At 39.5% G+C, this 23,758-nt stretch overlaps 1 protein-coding gene across 5 annotated transcripts in view; it reads right to left on the reverse strand.

Annotated features, from left to right (window-relative positions):
• The window catches only part of LOC105675427 (protein couch potato), a 101,696-nt gene that overhangs the window by 72,337 nt on the left and 5,601 nt on the right, over positions 1-23,758 (reverse strand). For 2 of the 5 annotated variants that reach the window (XM_067355713.1, XM_067355712.1), the window contains exon 1: positions 20,200-21,984. The exons of 1 other annotated variant lie outside the window; for it this stretch is intronic. In XM_067355713.1, the coding sequence (XP_067211814.1) occupies positions 20,200-20,262 (63 nt within the window). In that variant the 5' untranslated portion in view covers positions 20,263-21,984. Of the gene's footprint in view, positions 1-20,199; positions 21,990-23,758 lie in introns of those variants that run through there. 2 more of the 5 variants (XM_067355711.1, XM_067355710.1) reach the window with 2 other exon arrangements.

A 23,758-nucleotide genomic window follows, 5' to 3' on the forward strand; every position in this document is an offset into this window, starting at 1 on the left:
GTTTGTAAATAATTTGTAAATAACAGATAACAATTATAAATACTTACTCTAAAGTTGCTTCGCTAGCGCTCAATGCTTTACCTGAGCATCCTCCTCCTCCTCTCAGTCCTTGCAGTTCTTGCACTCACACGCGTTCGCGAATATGTAAATCGCACGATGTTTTAAACGGCACTCCCGACGCATACTTTGTCATTCGGACAAAATAAAATACTCGAATATCATCGCACGGATTACACGTTCGACACTCGGTCGCGTCCGTAATAACGATGGAAAAAAAGGAAAACTGCGAAAAATAGTATAAGGATACTTTTGAAGAAGATAACACGCCGATATGGAACGCGATCTATCCCGTACAAGTGCCGCCGTGCGAATGATAAAAAAGCAATAGACATCAAGGACAAAATCGTGCCGGTTTCGATTTAAAAGAATGAGAACAAAAAATACGTGTGTACATGGGACGTGAGAGAGATAGTGTGAGAGAGAAAGAGGGGAGATTAAACACGACGATGTAAACAACTCCACCACACGCCGTGAGTCGATCTCGAAATTCTTAACGTTAAAGAATTTATCGAACATTTATCGAAATCGAGTTTAAACTCGACTTCAACTTTATTTCGATAAATGTTCGATAAATACTAATGTTAAAAGTTTCGAGACCGACTCGCGGCGTTTAGTGGGGTTGTTTTCGTCGCCCTTAGCCTACGATCTATATCTCCCCCCTTTCTCTCTCTCTCTCTCTCTTGCGCTATGTATCGACACGCATATTCTTACACTCTCTCGTATTTTTCCAAATTGGAATCAGCGCGATTTTATCCTTGATATATTTATTGCACCTTTATCGCACGGCGGCACCTCGTACAGGAAAAATCGTTTCGTATCGGCACGTTATCCCTTCCAATAATACTATTCTTATTATTTCTCGTAGTTCTCGATCTCACTCTTTCCGTTGTTACTTGTTACGGACGCGACAGTTTCGAACGTGTAATCCGTGCGATAATATTCAAGCTTTACTTTGTTTAAATAACAAAGTACGTGTCGAGAGTGCCATTTAAAATATCGTTTCGTATTCGTATCGCAAACACATGTGAATGCCTTGAAGAACTGCAAGGAGGATTGAGAAGAAGAGGATGGGCATCAAGTGCCGGCGGAGCAACCTTAGAGTAATTATGTATTTGTTACCTGTTATTTGCAAAATAATGCACGTAAAAAAATGTAACGCACATAGAAACTTTGAAATATTCGGTAAGAGATTTGCAATTTTTAATATTTATGGTTATTAGATATAAATATGTAATTCTTCTATTAGATATTTGCATAAAAGTTTAAGTGTGCTTAATAATTATTTCTCAAATAATTATTTTCAACGCTGCGATAATTTGGATGTACTTTGTATGTTACAGATCAACTTATGCATAGCTCCGCTGTTCCGCTGTTCGTGCTGATAAGTCAATCTAATCTATTTTATTTTAATATCATTAAGAGAATAGATTTCGAAATAATATAAAATATACAAAATATCTCACACTAACTGTATCACTCGTTAATAACAAATTTCTTAGATTTTTCATATGATAAAAGATATAAAAATCGATATACGAGATGCCTGAGCGCGAAAATTTTTCACCATCAATTTTAAATATTTTGCTTTTAAAAATTACTGCTGCCTCGACATTTTGGTATAAAGATTTTCATCTCTGTGACCTCAGAAACCTGCTATTAACGGGTGTTACAGTTTATCAGAGACACTCTGTACATAACATTAGCCAGATTACATCGCGTACATCTAAAACATATATGGTTTTACAAAATATTAAATCTTCGAGTAACGTAAGATGCTTCACAGATAAGATACCACTGAGAACAAGCCATATCACAAGATGACCCCGCAGGTCGACAGTGGCACGATAATTAATCGGGCCGCCGCGACAAGCTTTTCGTCTCTGATTCTCTCATTGTCCCGTTCTTCGCAGCGAGTCCTCCTCGAGGGCCGCCTGGATTGTAATGGGGATTTTAATTGCACAAAGGGAATCGTTAGGATAAATCCGGTTTCCGGAAAAGCGACGCGCTACAGAAAGATCAACGACGTTTTAACTGCCGGGTTCACGACAGTGGTGCAATTAAACGACAAATCCGTAGGATCGAGTCTCAGAAAGTTCTTTTTTTTTCTTAGAACGACGCATTCATAAAATGCTTGTTGAGAAATAAGATAAGCAAAATAAAATAAATCTCAGAAATAAAATTACTCGTTTGAAATAAGACTCGGTTTGAGAAAGATGCTTTGCGCTACCCGCGGGCGTAATTTTAATTATCGAACTTTAATTTCGTTCTCATCGATAAGCTAGTTAAATCAAATAATCCATCATCGAGTAAATGGAATCTGTGTTTATTTTTGTTTGCCAATTTTTGTTTAAAAACATAAATTATCAACTTTTATTATTGCATAATTTTCAAATGGAATGTTATATCACATAACTGCAATGTAAAATAATTATGTGCTAAAATCAATAATCATTAAGCAAAATTAGGTTAGTTATTTAACATTTTCCTGTAGTTGGCAATTTTGAATAGTACACTTTTCACGTTGAAAAATTTACAGAATAATTAGCAGATGGAAAGCAAGCGTGTAATGGAAAAGCTTTCAGTTCATGAGAACCAGGCTATGCTATTTCAGCTGCATATCTTTTTAAAATTTTAAAACAACTATTTAAAATTTATGTATTTTAAAAAATTTTTAAACAGCTACTTAAAATTTATGTACATCTAGTTGTTTATATATCTAGGAATTTCTTGTTTGCCATCTTTTTTATAAAGCAGACATCGAATTTTCATCGAGTAGCAAGTCCTGACCCATTTCAAGCACTTTTGTCCGAGAGCAAGAATCGACCTCAATCGATCGACGACCATTGACGAGTATGACTGTTATATCGGAATCTACTCACCTCTAGCAATGACGCACGACCTGTAAATGTCACGGGTAGTGGCGAGGTATGTGAGTGAGAGAGAAAGAGAAAGAGAGAGAGAGAGAGAAACACACAAGAAGGAAAAAGGCTCTCGTGATATTTGCGTTATATTTGGGCCATCGCAGAGATTTTACTGAAACCTGCGGAGCTAAATCGCACGTCCTTAATAAATTTTTAAATGCGGGTTAACGAAATTACGGAACAGCGCTCGGCGCGGTTGATTCGTAATTGGAAAATTCCAGCTTTCGCTGCGTCAATTTGTGATGGTTTAATTTTCGCATTGACCTAGTGAAATATCATACAAAAAGTACGCTTTTAGGAATAATTATCTCTTTGTGGAGAAAAAAGTAACATGTCACAATAATAACTCAGAATACGCCCACCAATTTTCGGAATGGAGGGAAACATTATTATTTATTAATTATCGCGAAGCTAAAGAGGATTATATTTCGAACATATTGAGTTCACATTCGAGGACATTAATGTATATATGTTATGATCTGAAAATTGTAAACTCAATTTTCCTCTTCTTTATAAATGTGTAAAATAATATGATATCAATATTACATGCGTTTTAAACACAACCACTCGAGTTTTAGCGAAATTATATTGCTCCACAAAGAAAAACGGAAAAAATAGAAAGTATCATCAAATATGCTACGGGTATAATTTGTTCAAATAACCAGAGCTTTTTGCTAACACTTATCGTGCGTTTCACCACAAAAGTCGGAAAATGGAGAGGTAATTACGAAAGTTAGCTTCGCAGGTCGAGAGTGAAGAATTGTTTCCACCTTGCTGCTAATTTATTTGTCGGAATCTTGCTTTCATTTCTCCTCCTATTTTCTTTCTTAAGAAATTAGATGCACGCTACGCGCGAACCTGATTTAATCGTTACACCGACGACAGCCGATCTAGCGCGACGTATAATCGCGTTATCATCCCGGTATATAAAACTAGAACGCGTAATCAGTATTTAGGCCTTAGAAACATCACTTGTGTTATATATCGCGAAAGTCAAAATTTGTCGAAAATGCATGTATGTATAATGCATATGTATAGACAATTGTAGAATATGAAATCGCAGAACACATTGCATATGTTCACTTCAATTTTGCTTGTTGCTGATAATCGAAACTTGCTAATGTGTATGCATAATTAAATATCACGATATTAAAAAAAAGAGTAATATTACCATAATTGAATTCGAAACAAATTGATCGATTGGGATGGAAATTTTCGGGTCGCGTGCGATTGCGATATATATAAGACAATCAAATACGTAAAATACATCAAAGATATCGCCCGAGAAATATAACTAACGTTGCATCACATGCTTAATGACGAATGTATGAGAGCACGAGATTCCAGCGTGTGCAATTCTCGACGCGGTCGACGACGCGTATCGAATTACATCTCACTGTTGGCCGGATTTAATTGTCTTTTTTAATCGAATTTTCTGACGTGATAGTGCAGACTCTTTAATTACAGAATATAATACTGATGTGCGTTTAATGTGACCGCCTTATGAGCATCTGCGAGTACTAACGGACTGTAAACACGTATTTACGAATAGAGCAATAAACGGACCGCTATTGCTACTATTATCGCCTGAACATCCTTTTTCTTATCATAGTTTTAAAAGAAATGCTCGCTAACCTGTGTGCGAGCCAAACTTGTTTAACAAACACATTCTAAAGTAAAAAATTTAAAGAAATAAAACTACAAAAGTCATATTCAAGAGGATGTACTCCTAAATTTATTTTTTATACGAAAAAAGTTGTGAATAAATCTAGTAAAATTTAAGCACGAATATTATTGTGATATTTTTTAGTTAGACAATTATTTTATTATTTTTTTGATAGAACCGTATAAAAATTGCTCCCCTATGTTCGGCAATAGCTTTTTTAAAAATCTAGCTATTAGCTAGATGAAATAGCAGTTTGCAAAAATAAAGAAAAAATTTATTAAAAACGAGAGATAAAAAAAAGCGGATGTATTCCCTTGGTTTATAGATAACATATTTCAAATAGAGATGTGTGAAACTGTATTACTGTTACATATGCAAATGCAACATTTACTAATTAAAAGAAAATTAATATGGCTTTAAAAATTCTACGTTTGATATTTAATTCTATATTTATAATAAATTTAGAGTTGTTGTCATTTATTAATATATGAATTGCATGTTAAAATTATAATATGTATAATAATATAATAATTATATTATAAATATATATAAACTTATATGTAATATAATTTCATGTAGAGAAGCAATAAATAATGCATAGTAATAATGTAATTATTATATGATAATATAAGTTAAATTGTGTTTCACAACTTGACATAAGATATGCTAAGCACATCGTCTATTGGATTAAAACGATAAACCAAAAGAAATCGCACACAAAAAAGCAAGCGCTATTCGCTTATCATATTATTAAATACGTGTAAACCGTATAAAATAGTTTTAAAAACATGTCTCTATCGTCTATCTATGAAATTAACTGGTGTTACATTTATTATATAAAATAAAAACCTTTCCGTAAAATATTCGAACTATAAAATGTTCTCCCCAACCGTCATTCTGTACATCGTGCAATCAATTAATAAAATTGCAAATTTAGTCCTTTGATTAATATTAAACAGATAACAGTGTTTCTATTACGGCTACGTGTATGATCGATCGACTGAATAAAGTTGTTCATATTGAAAAATCGTTAAAAGTAAAATCTCGCATGAAGATACGGCGAGATATTTGCCTATCGTCCTGCTTACGGATACACTACAATGACTTAAAACCCGCATAAAGAAACGAAAAGAAGCTTTGGTGACGTGTGCTGACAGCTTATCGGCCCACTAAAGTTATCGCATGCGCTAGCAGGTGAGGTAAGGTATCGTTTCGTCAGTGGTTCTCAATTTATAAGGTCACGGTAGCACTTGGACTTTGAAAAGATCAAAGTTTCATGAACTCTAAAATTCGAAGATATAAAAGTTCACGAAGTTTACTCCAACGAAACAAGAGACCCGCAACGTGGTCAAAGATTTAAAAATTCATAAGTTTAAAAGTCGAACGGTCCCACAACTGTGAGAAAGTTTTAAAGCTCTAAAAATCGAAAGAGAAAGATAAAAAAAAGTAAATCTTGTAAATCAATAAGATTAAAAATCCAAAGATATAGAAACAAGAGATCTCTAAATGTGTCCAAGTATGAAACAAAAATCCAAATGTGTTTAAGAAACGACGTGAATTAACATAAAAATACGTAGAAATCTACGCGATCCTACATAAATTCGGTGACGCAAAGTCGCACTCGTAAAAGGATCCTGCCGTCGCAAATGTCTCCGAAACATCTCCCGCAGTAATAAATTCGTCCACAAAAAATGAAAAGTGTGCTGTTGCACATGGCTATTGGCGCGGTTTACAGTGTTATAGCCGCAGAGAGAGTCGTTTCAAGACGGTATGTGGACGGTATGTGGATCGCCATACGAGCGCATGTGTGTGAACATCCTATCCATAAGATATAGTATAACCAATAGTTTAGCCGACGCCTCGCGACATTTGATTCTTTTATTGGCACTTTTGCGTTATGGGAAGCAACAATGTTGTGTCACTATCGTAAAAATAACTAAATTAAATTAAATTAAATTTTACTTAAAAGAGAATAAATTTAACAAGATAATTGAGAAACAGAGCGTAATAATTAATGCGCATAATTATTCTGTTATTAAAAAGGACCAAACAAATTGAGATATTCGTTAGAATATAAAAACTCTGATTTTTCTTCGACTAATCAATCCTATAGTAATATTTTCCAAAAAAAAACAATATAAAAATATAATATTGCAAAAGATCTCTAAAAGCAGATAAGATTCACAAATTTGAACATAATTATAGATCAATTATAGCGCGCTAAAAAGACCAAAGTGTAATTTGAGAGGCGCGCACTTAACGCGATCGGGAAATCGTACCGGCACTTTCGTGTGCAAATTATTACTGACAGCCGTCCAGCGAGAACCAGCAAAATGTATCCAAACGCAACGGGCAGGTGCAAGATGATTCGTGTATTAAACGCCATACCAAGCGCGAGATGACAAACCGTTGATATCATTCGACCTGTCGGCGGACGTGTTGCGAAATCGCGGCCATCGGCATGTGAAATAAATTCCACCGGCGGACAAATTTTGCGCTATTGCAAACTCTATTCATAGAAAATATTCACACCGACCACCCTACACATATTTGGCGCCGAGAGATAGAGAAAGAGATATGTGTCAGTTGCGCGGTCAATTATTCATTGCGCGCGCGCGGTGCGGAATCATTGCGGCCTGGCCGCACATCCGCGGCGGATATATTCAGTGGTGAGTGCCAAGAGAGAGAAATGCAACATTATTTTAAATTATGCGTGCGTGATATTATTTTAGATTAAATCGCATCGCTCGCTCGCGATCCCTCGAAGAGATCAAGCGGCATTTTGCGACCACAATTTTTGCACAATTTTGTTTTTTAAAAATATAGAAAAAATTATTAATTCTTATGTATATAGAGCGACGATAAAAATAATTAATATTTATATTTAGCCAATTATTCCTAGACCTTCTTCTTCGACTATTACATCGGTACCGCAATAATATATGCTGCACACTCGTAAGTTAATGTGTCACGTGAAAAATGGATAATTACAACAATGTGAGACATTGCGTCAATTTGCACTTGCGACAAAGAACAGCATTATTTCATAGTGTGTTTCACCGAAAGATTTTTCTTTACATTGCACGTGAGCGTTTCACTCAAGTGGGACTTCTCGTGCCGTTACTTAATATTCAAACCGCAGACATTAATGAAAAGCGCACGCTTACTTAAACGTGCAACATGTGCAACATTGTTGCTCATTTAAAGAATACGCTTGGCACATTTTTGAATGGGAGAATGAATACGTCCATCCATGTAAGATTGAATTATACGCGTATTTAAAAAGACGCTCAAAATGATAATAAAATTGTCGACGATCGACAAACATTCATTTCGTCGTTAGCGGGTGTATATGTTGTGTTTTTGTGCATCAAAATTCGGTAAATAGATAATTATTGGTATAATTTTAAATAGGTTTTCGCGTAGGCTATGAATAAATATTTTAATGCTGCAAAACATCATTAATTTGTATGGTTTAATATTATATAAATATATATATCTTGCCATTACGTGATATGTTGTTTGACGTCTATTTCCTTCGCGAGTTTCTCAAATAAGCTATACAGTGTTTACGGCTTCAATTTATGATTTTCCGTTTAGAACGATACTTGCTTATATCAATTTTCTATTTCTGCGAGTAATAAAAATTTTTTATAAATTAACGTTTTACGAAAAAGGCATACTTAACTAAATTCATAGAAATAAATTTTCAGAATTAGCAATTGCACATTCTCAATTATTTTACGTCAAAATTCAATTTTAATAAACTACAAAGTTTTCTATTCGCCCGTTCCCACTAAAATAAATTATTTTTCATACAATATGTTATTAAAAATAACTACAGTGATACATTTGCATATTACTATTAGCAAAAATTGATAAAATTTTAGCCAAATATTTCAAAAAAACTGATCTTTTATAACTACAAATAAATATTGCCGGCAACCAATAACCGTATGCTATATTCTACTCGCAAAAAAAAAAACAGGAATGTCGCACCGTTCCATGCCGTCATGCACGCATCTGACAGGTGCGAAACGCGGCCCGTTCTTTTCACGGTTTTGATATTATTTCGTTGCGCGAGAACGCAAACAAGAATGAGAACGAGAGAATGAAAGAAAGACGTACACGTACAGAAAGAGAGAGAGAGAGAGAGAGAGAGAGAGAGAGAGAGAGAGAGAGGGGTGGAGAGGGAGAAAAAGGCAGAAACAGAGAAAGAAAGAGAGAGAGAGGTTGAACGTTCGTGGCGTTTACGGTTTGCTGCTCCCGTCTCGTTCCTCTTCGCTGGCTAACCGTTATACAACATCCGCTCTGCCATAATGCCCTCCCGCTAGAGTCCCAGGTCCCATTGTTCATCGTTATACAATCATTCCCCGCGAACAGAGTACGAAATTCAATGCGTCGCCTGCGTATATACGCGCCGCGTTACAATATCGCGAGCCGGAGAACCGCCGAACGAACAAACCAAGAGCGACAACGACGGGAGAGGACCATCGCTTGACAACGAGAACAACTCAATTTATCGATACCACGCGGAGAAATTACGCGTACGTACACTGCCGCTCATTACTGTTGCCCGCGGCCGCTTCTGTTGTCGACAGCGAATTCAGTGGTGCTCAGTATGAACATGATACGACGCCTTGACGTACAAGACGGAGATATTAATTACAAATTAGTTACTTGTATGTACAGTGTGTTAATGTCCGTTTAAGCAAAGTAATTAATGTTTCCTCAATAAATACGCTAAATCTTTCGATTTTCAGAAAATATTAGTGTGATAACTATTATTTTCATAGAAAGTACTGATATTCATTTCAGCAATATGATTCACTATCTTTCACTTTGAATGGATTGAGTTTTAAACTCTTTGAATTTTTTCAGAAAATGTTTGCTGAAGCAACTTATATTGAGTTGATCAGAAAGTTTCTTCAAATTTTGCTCTTTATCGAAAGATACGAAGAAACTTTCTAACTAATCCCATATCATAAAATATATCATAAACATAAAGTTACTGTGAGTATTACAAGTTTCTTATAATTATAGATATATAGATTTCTTATAATTATATGTATAAACAAATATTACTGTGTATTTTATTAACGAGATTTTTTTATTGATCCAAGTAATGTGAACTTATTAAATAAATTTCTAGTCATTAATACGTTTCTCTTGCCGTCTTACTATTATCTCTTTTTGATAATAAAATCAATAAGTGGATGAAATGTCATGTTTTTTTCGTTGTGTCCTTTTGTCAAATCTAAGAATAAAACTCGCTGCACAAAAAAACAATGACGCCTCGCATGACTATTCAAAACCACATGTATCTATAACGTTCGCGCTCACGCAAGATGACTCTCGGTTTCTCTTCACGTAACGCGATGCAATAATTATACAATTATTGGATAACGAAAAACATATTTACTTTGTATATACCGGCGGAGCGTGCATTAAAGCCATTAACGAGCACTACAATGTACAGTAGTATTGTGCAAGCCGTTGTTTGTTTGCATATCATGAATCCGGCATGTTAGCGACCGGTCACATAAATTAAATCCGACCGCCCACCTGCGGAGAACTCGAAACAATCACGGACTCGAAATTTTGACCACCTCACCCCCTGAACCCGTCTCGCCATGGTCGGCTCCGCCATAATGAAGTGGTTACACGTCTGTCCGACTAATAAATCGTTAGTCAATGTTGCCCCATTTTGTATACAATTGGGATTTACGGCTTGGCTATGCGGGCAATTAGGTGATTGAATACGGAGAAGTGCATTCTAACTCGTGGCGCTTTCGAGCAGTATTGATATGTCAAAATGTAATTTCAGCGATAATTGCAAGTCGATCGATATTCAATAGTCTATTAAATATTCGGTGCAATATTGTCACGTTATAATATAAATAAAACAAATAGTTAAAAAATTACACGTTTTTCATGTACTTTCTGTTAAGATAGTTTTATATCTTTCATCTAAGTTGTTTTATACTAATATTATAAATACTAGAATAAAATAACCAACTTTTTTATAGCTTAGAGAGATAGAACATATTATTAATATATTAATACTAATATATTTCTATTATTACATGTATTTTTCTTCCATTGCATTTGCAGATTTCTACTTTTGCTAAGAAAAATATTAAGCCATACGAAGATAGATAATAGACGAGATATTCTCGCGCGCGCGACTCGAATAACGAGCGTAAAAGTGGAAAAGTTGATAGCAGATGCATCTGGATACGTATTTCGACGATGATCGTCGGGCACGCGCAGATTTCCTCGGCGATCGAGTATCGATCGCGCATCGTCTCCTCGGGCAACCGCGCTTGGCAAATTCGTCGGCGGCCGAGAAAGTCTTTCTCGTCAGTGAAGCAAGGAGGTCAGGACGATTCGTTGCGGGACAATTGGGAATCTTTTGACGTTGACACGAAGCGAGAACGAGAAAGCTTTCTGCGTCGCGCCAAAAAGAAGAAAAAACGAGCTCTCGTTCCACTCGTAGATCATTGATACACGAATCCGCACGAATTCTCGCCCGAGAGCGTCCGTGAAAGTTGACGAAAACATAAATTTGTACCTGAATTGTGGATTCGGAACAATCCAAGCGTATCTACTTGTTCGTTTTTCGATATGCTCTTATAAAATTGCATGCATAATTGTACGATACACTAGCTATAAAAGTTGAAAACATCTCTGATTTGCAAAAAAGCATTGCAAAATCTTTCATATATTTCTTATCTGTTTCTATATTTCATTACATCTTTATTAATTAGCATAGTTATTTATATTTCCAAATAATTGTAATACGGAATTGTGAATTATGTAATGATTAATATTTAAAAAACATAAAATAAGAAAGCTAAAGTACTTTGCGAAGAATTTCTAAGCAGCATATCGATTTTCATATTTTTCTTCAGATCAAATTGTACGAAAGTCGTTAAGTGACACCATAATTAGCAGCGATCAATATGTTAGCTAGTACACGGCTTAATTAAATCGTTCAATTAGTAGATTGTTTGCATATAGACACTGCTCACCACAAGCGAGCTAATTTCTCTAAGCGAATTACGCGCTTAGACAGAATCCAAGGAAAATCAGGTATCTCGATCAAGATATATTTCGATCCAGAAGAGATAAATCTCAAGGCGCAGATTCTCACGACGAATTTTCTGCGGAAGTGACGGCACGATGGCGCGTTTCGGGGCGCATGTTATTGCAAGTGTACAAGTGTTGCACGCGAGAATTGCAACCGCTTTACAATGTAAAAGGTATAATAACGGCTGGTTTTACGTAATCGCGACGATTGCACTAAAGCCGCCAGTGTTCTTGCGAAACGAGCTCTTTCTCTTTTTCTAACAAAAACAAAAAAAGCCAAGCGAACGAGGCTATTGCACTCGTCGAACTCCATTCCCGAAATATCTCTAGTGCCACCGAAACTCGTAGCAATCGTTGCAAAACCATTAAAGCAAACCCATCAAACCCAAATCAGTTCTATATTCATACTGATTCATATTCACGTTTTGCATGTAGCACTAATCATGATAAATGATAACTAATGGCATTTATCGCGATCATATTAAGCAATATTTTAAATCAAATGATATTAAATGTGCAATTTAATGTTAAACGTGAGGTGTAAACCTTTTCCATTAACATCATTCACAAAGAACACGTTCTCGAAATTAATTAAATTTCTCGTGAAAACAGCTACCGAGATAAAAGGAGTACGTAATTTTGCTTTTGAAATTTTACTTGTATTTCACAATCCGCGTATTATAAGCCTCTGTATTATTATTAACTTTACTTGATTATTAATAAAATAATAAATTATGTAGCACGATTATTACGGTATATGCGGTCATATTTTACTAGAATAGACAATAAATATGATAAATCGATAAGTGTAACGGCGCAACATTGTCCGATGTAATAAAATCAATAGTTTTAACGTGCACAGACAATTTCCCATGATTTAATGGTAATTATCAAAATTTATACTATAATCAACATTCTGCATCAGCGTATCACTCACACGTCTATTATTCATCGCAGGTTATGTACCCTACATTCATCGTGTTTATTCCACAGATCACATTTACTTCAATTTATCCTGTACTTCGTTGAAATTTTTCTCGCGCAAAGGTTTTCAACTAAAAGTTATACAGCGCGGTTAAACTTTCAAGCACGTTCACGATAGACTCGTATTTTCATCGACGATTTCGTGAAGACCGCCAGGCCTGTGTCGCTTAGCGACCAACGATCGTCGGATCCCGCCATTCCCCGGTATCGATTTCATGGCGAATCGATTTAGCGGAGTTCCTCGTACCGCCGACATGTCCTAGCGACCAAATCCTATCACCCGGAAGAGGAAAGCGGTCAAGGAAAGAGGATTATTCTCTGACGTGCGACGACTTTCCGCCTTGCCAGTCTCCGTCTTCTGTGACTGCCAAACATGCCACTTCCGACATTTACCGGAGAAATTTAAACATTGACTTTATGGTCACCGGAACGGATAGACTTTTTGTTTTCATTTCTCTTAGTCGCTATGATGATCGATCGGTTGAATCGCGCGCGCGGTAACAGCTGCTCGTAACGGTTCGAAGATTTCAGGATTTCCGAGCGCGAGCGCGTTAAGCACGGTGAATCGTCTGTGACCGCCAGAGAGAGAGAGAATGTTCTTTTTATGAAGAGCAAGATGAATGGTATAAAAAAATGTTCGTAGTAAGTATCGTACCTCTCTATTTCCTACAGAAGTTATAAATCTTATCTTGAAGTCAAAAGGAACTCCACTTCAAAGAAACGCAAGTATTAATCTGCGTTCTACATCTACAAATAGCCTCAACGCGTATCAGATTCATACATTTAAAATAAAAATTTCTAGCTTTGAATACTAAAATTTTTTTGTAGGTTATAGACGTGTAATATTCTTACATTGTTTTAAGTTAATCAATATCAGAATATTCAGAATTATTTTAATGCGGCTTTTTCCGAACATTCATATTTGTGTAGTGTATCTGTAATTTGATATGATTTGGTATTGTTGGGTTTATTTTTATTAAAAAAATATTTTAATAAAACTATTATATGTATACATAAAAGTTAAGCGCATATATTTCTCCCGTGTTTCATTTATTGAGCGACGAAAATTTTTCAAAACAATAATAAAGAAACGCGCGGTCAAGAAACGCGCAACAAACCGCGAGAAGCGAGAGTCTCTTTAGAGCCGCGCACTTTTTACAGTACATCCACTTTCTGTATCAGTTTCTCCCACGACAGCCGGCCGAGAGATCGAGTTCTACTTTCTAACTGCGATACTGCGGTTACTGGCTTCCTAGTGCGGGCAACGTGATTCGATCGCGGGATTATCGAGAGTCGATAAACGAATCAGCTGCGAAAGCCGTCGTGTTCAAAGTTTCTTCGCGACTTTTATAAATACGGCGTGACACATGGCGGAAGTTTGCTTAAAAAGAATTATGCAGATTATTCAGGCACGGCATTACTTGATACAGATCTTAATGCGTTAGCGATATGACAGAAAAAATTTTTCTTTTAGAATAATTTGGCGTAATAAAAAAAATTTTTATTACGGAAAAATCGACTCCAAATTAGTCAAAAAATCATGAAAAAGACATTGAAGTCTTTAGAATATTTAATAATATCTAAATTTTATTATCTATCACATTTTTGTTAAAATGTAATAGACATTTAGTAGAATTTCCACCGTGTTAAAAATCTTAAAGACTCGCACGTAAAAGCAGCGATAACCCGTGAAATTAATCGGATAATTCTCCCATAAACTTTTGTTCACGGCGGCGCTTATCATGCTTTTCCACCTTTTCTATCTGTGTACCGCAATTCCGGCGATTTCTCCGATGTAACCACGCACATTTATTCCGCTTTCGTCTCCGGGCGGGATTTCGGCTCATCCGAATGCATTAGCAAGACGGCATCGGGGATTCGAGGTCCAATTCCCCATTCGCTTTTCGCGCGGAACAGACGCGGAAAAGGAAGGCAAAAACGGGCGCGAGGGAAACGAAGAGGGACCGTCCCCAGCCAACCGGTGGCTCTTTATGCATGCACCTGCACACATCGATGAAGGTTAACGCATAATGCGGTCTCCCCGGCCGTCCGTCCGCTAAGAGGATAATGTCATTGCACGTATCGGCGCGACCGTCGTTTGCCCAACGAATTCGAAATATCTTTGTCGATTTTTACACACGCTATTGCGCTTCGACTATGTCCCGACGCGGCGGCGTCTGTGCGTAAATCCCGACGATCACGCGCCGAGTTGCATTCACGCGATTGATCCGCGCGCGCGCGTAAAATCGCACACCGAGACCCACAGCAAAGTTTTGACAAAAACAAAATCCACAGATCGGTAAAATGAAAACAACGCGTGGTGAATATATCGCGCTAAACTGATTATATCTTTTATACCGATTGGTATAATTGAATTTTTGTAGAGATTTCGCTTTTTCATAAATCTCTCAAAACTGTATTGCAATTAAATTGTTAAATAGTATTAATTACTATTAAAACGTTTTTAATTAATGTAAAACAGAATACTGTAATAGTATTTATGAAATGCGGACTTTTTTGTTATTTTTCATGATGAAAATTTGTTTCGGTGCACAAAATGGTTAAAGTGGATGAAAATATAGTAAAAATATAAAACGTGACTTTTTTCACAAAATCAGCTATTTCGATTTGAAGCTAGCAACATATATTTCAACAATTCGTAATATCGTAACGTTCTAAATAACGCTATTACTGTCGAGGCCAATTAGCACGATCGTGATGCCATACGTACGCAAACTACAATTTTGTTTTAGAGTTATCGCGTTATTGGCGACGTCAGCTCTCGCGGGACGTCACCTCTCGCATTAAAAGCCGTAACCTGTTCGCGATTTTCATTGTCCAGATTAACGGGCAAAAGCATGAAAGCGTTTCCTCGTTATAATCATGAACTCGTCCCGGGGCAAACGCGTCATCCAAACGGGAGAATGAAATTTTCCACGGCAAACAATCGCACGCCGAAATCGTTCGGATAAACATTCACTTATCGCTTTTCCGTCTATCTCGCCGTTTTGCTACAAGTCCAACGATCAATGATACAATTTTAATGATTCCGATTCGCGGAATCATTAAAATCGTTTGCGGAAAAATAATGCCGCTTTTCTGATAAAAAATGTTAAATTTATAAAATATGTATCAAATTTATGAAACATATATTATATTTTATAAAATATATTATTATTATTATATTATATTATTATATTTTATTTCGCGCTGCGATAGAAATATAAAATCGATATTAAAAATATTTTTCTTCATCTAATCTGAATATTTTAGCAATATAAAATAATTAATAATTCGATTATTCAAAGATCAATATCCCGCTTATTTGATTTTAACAATGCGATAATCAAATAAAAATATATTTATAACTAATTAAGTTAATTTAGTATACTTATTTTAAACGTCAAAAAGTGGCGCAACGATATTTCCGTTTTTCATCGAGAAAGTGTAGCCAAGAAATTTCTTTTCGTTGCTCAACCGAATTCCAATTCTGTCGTCTCTCTGTCTCGGAAGGAACTTGATCAATCGATCAAGTATCCGTCGCTCAACTCGCATCGGAAACTCGGTTCGCCGTTAGCGTTATTTATTCTTACAGCGAAACACGATGCATGCGCGCTTTCGTACGAGAACGCGATATCCGTTTCCATTTTTTATTTCTCAAACTTTGGATTGAATCGATTGAAATTGATATAGAAGTTGTCTTTTTGAAGATTGCATACATAATTTACAACCACTTCCGCATATACGGAGTATAATATGTCAAACCCATCGAACCACCTTTATCTACTCTCTCGTCGAATTGAAGTTGATTGTTCCTTACTAAGACAATTCACTGAATCACTTGTTCTTAAAATGAAAGCAATTGAAAGTAAATAGCTTAACGATAAAATAGATTGATGTTAAGAAGAAAGTTTGCGACAAATAATGATCTCCCTTTCTCTAAGGAAAAATCGATTCTAAATTAGCCAAAGAACATACGTAATAAAATAGAAAACACTAAAGATGAAAAAGTAATTTTTTTTTTTCCTTTTATAAGTGGAGTATAATATAAGCCGGAGTATAGTATACATAATGTGGTTGAATAACCGCATAGTAAAAAAGAAAAGGAAATTTTCTCTCGCTGAAAGTAAGCACCTCTGTCCGTAATTTATCCGATAAGTAGAAAAATTAATAAATAAAATATCGCAATGAAATAAAAACCTATTCCAACGGTTTATTCTCAGACATTTCTATACAGATTATCTTTAACCAAGATGGTATTGAAGATTTGCTTGGCGGAGCAAATTTTCAATTTTCCCGCTTGGAGAAAATTTCATATTTCCCAAAACATACTTTGCAGCTGGAATGTCACTCCGCTCTCACGAGTTTCTACTTTATCGTAAACATACGAATCGATTGACCCTTCGCGCGGCAAAAACGGAAGGCAAAAGGGGAAGAGCGGTTACGCTTCGTTGGGGTCGCCGCCACCCGGTACGCTCTGCAACCTAAGTCAAATCATTCGCGCGTGTATGTCGCCACCCCCGCACGTACGCATACGCGTGTGCGCGCACACACGCACACGTCTTTGGCGCCCGACGTTATCGTCACGAGACGTAATCCACCTTTCGTATGACGTGACATAGCGCGCGCGCTGGCGGGCCCTCTCCGACCGTACGTCCGTCGGTGTTGGCCCTCTCGCACAGTCGCGGAAAAATCAATAACGAGAACGTGGTGTGGTGCGGCGTGGCGCGGCGTCACTCTTTCAGGTGGCCGCCTATGCCTGTGCGACGAAGGAAGCCAACCTGGCGGACGAAAGGGCGAGAGGGCGGGCGAGCGGGCGAGCAGGCAGGCAACGAGCGTCCGATCGAGCGCGCACCGGTGAAAACGAGTCACCTGCGAGGCATACACTCTGTCGTGGCCAGGCGTGCGATCGAATTCCCGCCTTCCGCCGTCAAGCGCGTGTATGTGCCCGTATACACACGTGTATGCGCGTATGTACGCTGCTGCGCAACGGCAGCGTTGCGCGCGGTGCTATCATTTATTGAGGCGGCGCCAGGACTGGACCCGTTCGCCGGAAGCTATGAAATGTTTAATCCTTCTAAAGTGAAATTCCTTCTCTTTTGAACAAGACGGCACAACTTCTATTCAGTTAAATCAATAATTCTGATTTAATTATTATTTTGCTTAATTTTACGCAATCATTATATTGTTTTGTTGTATTCCACCGCCTGCCAGAAGTGTGGCCATTCGCTGATAATAATAAAATCATTTTCGTGATCAATAACGTGAAAAAATCTAGATCATTTCGAATAACTTACTCATTTAAAATAACGTTCATCATACGATCATATTGACATGGAGACGTATAACTGATGTTGCTATAAAATTTTTCAACACGGTTATTAACCCGAGAAGCATAATTTTTTATTTCCCTTGATAGAATAACGAATTTTATTCTGGGAATATGATAAAGATTTAATTTGTTCTGAATCCGGAAATATACGCACTGTGAAACATTAAAAGATCAAACATCTCGAACGAATGAGACCCGATGAAAATTTAATGCATCGTAACTACGCCTTCCATGAGACTTTTCCACCGCTCTTTCTACTCGTATTTTTTTTTTTTTTTTTTTTTAAGTTTTTATAGCGTTCTTGATGTACGTCGTTGTTACGAAGTGCGCAGTATAACGACACGGCATAGAAACTTCATCGCGGCAGTTTGAAAATTAATGTAAAACAAAGTTTCCGCGACTCACGCTGTAACCGGTATAATACTGTCTCTACAGTTCACTCTTGATCTGGAAGAGACGTTCAACATCGTAAATTAAAGATACGATTTGCTTCCACTCTGTGAACATACAGTCGCGTCGTACAACTGTTTCAACTCCGAAACAGTTGCGTCACGCCAGCTGGCAGCAAAAAACGAATACGTCATCGAGCAATCGCGAAAAATTGCGCGCAAGATTATATAGTTACGGTTGATCACCGAGAACAAAAGGACTCTTGATGAGCGCGTTATACCGCGCGGGCATAATGAATAGTACAATTACATGTAATTGCTAACTTCGCGCTTCCCTCCATTTCGTAATCGATTTCGCAATGCCGCCCGATATACAACAGTGCATTAATTCCATTTAATTCCTAAATACCTACAATCGCTCTCGCTCGAAGGATACTCGATACCTCCGCCGCAATAAGTCGTAATGAATCGTTATTGCGATCGCCTTGAGATACTCCGCGTAATAATTTCTTATGCACCACCTACGCATCATTGTTCCTCTCGTATCACTGAAGCAACGTGAATAAGTAAATTCGCAGAGTTTAATAGAATTCATAAAAGTTTAATAATCATAATTGCACTTTCAAAGAGTTTCCCGTCGCTTTTCTATCTGTATTTTTTGTACTTTAATTAAAATTATTATTGCATGTGATATCGTTTCGAGTGTAGAACTTCTGTAACGCTCTGTAGCTAGCGCGGAATATCGCTTGTTGTGCTCCTACTTCTTATCTCACCTTGTCAGAGGTGCAAAACAATAATACTGAAAATCGAGACGACGATTCCGGGCGGTTTGAAATCGTGACACTGTACGGAAAGATGAAATAAAACTATTAATCGAAGATTGAGATTGTCGCCCATCGAATCGAGAATCGGGTACGAAGATCGCGATGAATCGGTATCGAGACCGATTAATCCGCGCCGTTCGAGCATTTAAATTATCGCCTATACAAGTGATATTTTAATTTGTTTCTTGCCGAGCGTTCACCTCTATGCTATCCTATATTTAATCATCTTATTTACTACGCTTATCGTTATAGGCCATTTCGAGCATGCACGTTGCATCCAGCTCGCAACGGGTGCATCATTAATGAGCGACGTTTTCTACACGCGGCGATGGTACGCGCGTGTCAGCAGCCTGCGAGAGTGCGCGTATATACGCGCTTGCGCTTGCTATGACGCGCGAGCGCGATGGAGTAAGGGACAGACGTGTATGTACACAGACACGCAACACGAACACGCGAGCAAGGGGGATGGAAAGCCGACCAATATGGCGATAACACAAGGGTGCGAGGGAGAGAAAACGGAACGAAGAGAGAGGGTAGGGAAGAGGGCAGACAGTATAACCTTTAGACAGAAGGAAAGAAAGAAGGAAGCAAAAAAGAGAAGAAGGTGATATCTGATATCCAAGTATCCCTCTCGATAAAACGAAGGGAGGTGAGTTGAAAAGGATATTGATAGTCTCGCGGAAAACGTGAAATGCGAAGCGGTTTCGAGTCATACAACGAGAGAAAGGGAGACAGAAAGGGAGAGAGAAAGAGAGAGAGAGAGAGAGAGAGAGAGAGAGAGAGAAAGTGCATCAGAAGGGGTAGTTTCCACCACTTCGTGCACGGCACAGCACGGCGCTGCGCGTCGCGCGCCGTCATCACGGCGCCTCACGGGAAACAAGACGACGACGATTTTCATCGCGGTGGGGGGGGGGGGGGGGGGGACACTTACCTCGTCCTCCACGGTGGCCACCGTGTTGACGGAGTCCATGCTCTGCGACAGCGGCGCGTCCATGATGCAGGCGAGTTTGCCGGACGGTCCGGGGTTGCCGGGGGCGGTTGCGGTACGAGCGGGTGGCGGCGATGAATCCACCGTGTCCCGTCTCGGTCGTTTTAGTGCGGGCGGCGTTATGGTTGTACCGGCGAAGACGACGGGCGCCTCCAGGACGTATCACGGGAAAATAACCTTTTCCTTGGCGAGAAACACAGGGGGCCGCGGCCACCTCCTCCTCTTCCTCCTCCACCGCCTCTTCCTTCTTCTCCCCCACGCCTCTTCTCCTTCCCTGACCCGGTCTTTCCTCGCTCTCCCTCCTTTGGCCGGCTTCGCCCTTTCTTCTTCTCCCTTCCGCTTATTCCTTCCTCGCTCCTTCTTCTTCCTCCTCTTCTTCTTCGCGTCCTCTCGCGATCCCGACCCGACTCACTTCTTCCGCTTCCCGCTGTGGCTCTCAACCAGCGCCACCTCCTATCACCCTACGACGACGTCGCCGTCGTAGTTGCACCTGTCACACGTTGCCGCTGCTACAAGGGAGCGTGGCAGCGTAACGACGTTACGCGCGCGAGAGAGAGAGAGAGAGAGAGAGAGAGAGGGGGGAGAGCGAATAAACCGTATGTATGCGTGTGCACAGGAGAACTCGACGTGGAGCAGCAGGCAGCGTTTATGCGCCTGCGAGCGGCATGTGTGTACGTGTGCAGCACGGCCTGGCCTGCAGGTGTTGTTCCCACGCGTCTATTTTAGAGCAATCGATACACCAGCAGCAGCAGCAGCGTGCCCACCACGGTGGAGGAACGGGATAATAGTAAGGGCGCCCGGTGAAGCACGCGATCGACGACGACGGGCGACGACGACGTTCCTCTTGCGTTTTACAGAACGGCTCATCTATCGGTGAGTAGTAGCGGCCCATGCACCGGGTGTAGCGAGCGCGCCGACGACGACGACGACGACGACGTTCCGGCCGATGAAGCCCGACGTTGTTGCTACGTTGATGACACGTTCGCGCTGCCGTACGCTACGAGGAGGATGACGGCGACGGCGACGAAGATGACGAGAACGACGAGATTGCGCGATGCTTGAAAATGCTTGCTGCCGCCGCGCACCGGGTGGTTGCCGGCTCGCAGCAACGCTCCACCAAAGCGATGCTCGTAAGCGGTGATCGGATAAGGCTCGTAGACGATGGACTCGTACTTGACGTCTTTGTATTCCTCCTCTCTCTCTCTCTCTCTCGACGCGATTTTCTGTCGCTCGGTCACTTTATCGGTGCGCCCCGTAGGGGTGATCGGCGCGTAGCAGAATCGCCGTGGATTGCAGCGATGGGTTTCATGCGCGAGCGCGAGCGTGTGCGACGGCGGCGGCAATCTCGCGGATTTCCTCGTCGAGAGCGCGCACGAGACTGCTCCGGATACGTAAAAGGACGTAAAATGGGGCGTTCGGGGACGTGTGTGTGTGTGTGTGTGTGCGGTGCGAGAATCAAAAACGCGCAACGGAGTCGAAAGAACGGATGAATGAACACACCACTGACCGAAGTGTCAAGGCAAGTTAAAGGAGTGAGACGATAATAATAATTAAGAATTTTGTGTTACGTTGAGCACTGCGACACGACTGGTACGCAGGTTGCCGACAGACTGACGAAGCGTGAACGCGAGCGCGATGGCGGTGAGCGCGGGCGAGCGGGGTCGCCGCGCCGCGTCGCGCCGCACGAGGACGACGAGGTGGGGTGGCCCGCGGGCCACTGGGTCGGGGTAGATGAGTGGGTGGATGGCAATGAGAGTGAGGGAGACAGAATGGCAAGGGGGGGGGATTAGATCGAGCGCCTACAGCGGCAGCGAAGGGAGGGGGACGAGTCGCTCGCGATTCTGACGCGGGGACAGAGGAGCGAGAGACGTGCCCCTCCTTGGAGGGAGACCATCGGCGCGGACCCCTCTCTTTCCTCCCGCCGCCGGAAAAGGCGACGGGAAAACGGAGCTCACGGCGAAGGGATGACCACCACGCCGGCCGCGAGAGGAAATGTACAACGATAAGGGTGCGTCGGGATGTCCACGCACGTGCTCTTCAATCATCTTCGAAGAAGAGAATCGCGCTGCCGCGGGGAATCTCGAGCGCGAGAAGAGCGCGAAACACTTTTCGTCCGTCTCAAACGCGCGATGATGAATGAATAATATCGAAAGAAGAAATCAATAAGTATATATTTTGAAATAAAATGCGCAACTTTTTTATGATGCTGTTTTGTATGTAGCATTTGAAGAAAACATTCGATGAAGAAATTTGATGATGACACTGATAAATGCTCCCATTTTTCATTCAACGCATTCACAGATGGTTCAGTTTTTATTCAGCTTAGCGATTTAATTTCTGCGACTTGACGCAAAGCGAGAAAAACTGTGTAGAAACTACTGCGCAAGTAGTAATATCTATTCAAGAAGCGTTCTCTAATTACTAAATAAATTTCCTACTTGGAAATGTTATTTTTCACATAAGAAACTTTCCAACTATTATCTACCTGTCTTCTTATTTTCTTATAGGTTAACATTTATTCTTAATAATACGCAAGATTAATAACGCCTTATTTACGAGTTATAAATCAGCATGCTTCAATTATAAATAAATTGTGAGTTTGAATATTGCGCGGACGTCTTATTTCACATTTGAAAGAAAAAGTAGGCTTTGTCAGAAGTTCTCGTACAGTTGTAACGACGGGCGCCTTCGCCTGCGCTTGCTACGCGCTGTTATTATAATAACCGTAATTATTGAAGTTACGTTATTAAAATGAGTTGCAACAAAGAGGTCAAGGGAGAAGGTATGCCCCGCAGGAAAATCCGTTCGTTGAGGTTGTTACAAAAGACGACCGAAAGCGAAGAAGCGTACAACGAAAGGATAGTCGCGTCTGTTGTCGAATAAAAAACAAAGGCAGGTGCAAAATACGCGAATTGCGCATTGAAGTATAAAATATGTGAACTTTATATATCTAAAAGACACGTCGAATTATAAATTATATAAAGTTCACATGTGTTCAAAATTATTGATCAACCTGATTATTATTCTATTAAAATATATAGCTACATAAAAATCAGAATTGATTAAAATCTTAATTGTTACAAAAATACGCGTAATAAATTTCTAATATTTCCTTCTGGCTTTTCTGTAAATCCAGATTTTCTGAAAAAAAGGTTGCCATCTTCTACTTTACGGACTTCGTGCTTAAAAAGCATGACATTGCACATAGTAGTCCACGTAAAGGTGGAATTTGCTCATATCACAGAAGGTTTCGAGTCGTCGCACGCGAAAGGACTATAACTAGCGTCGATTGCTTCGAGGAGCAAATCGCGAGATGCAACGATGCATCGAAGGTAACGGCGTACTTTCTTCCGAAGCGCATCACGTTATGCATTTTCTCTTTCTCTCTCTCTCTCTTATTCTTTTTCTTCCCTCTTTCGAAAGAGCGCAGATGGCACGGAAGGAAGAGCACGAAGCAACGCGCGCATGTAGCGTTCGTTCTACACGAGGAATTCCGTGACTA

Source organism: Linepithema humile, chromosome 5 (assembly GCF_040581485.1).
Source record: "Linepithema humile isolate Giens D197 chromosome 5, Lhum_UNIL_v1.0, whole genome shotgun sequence".
Classification (NCBI taxonomy): domain Eukaryota; kingdom Metazoa; phylum Arthropoda; class Insecta; order Hymenoptera; family Formicidae; genus Linepithema; species Linepithema humile.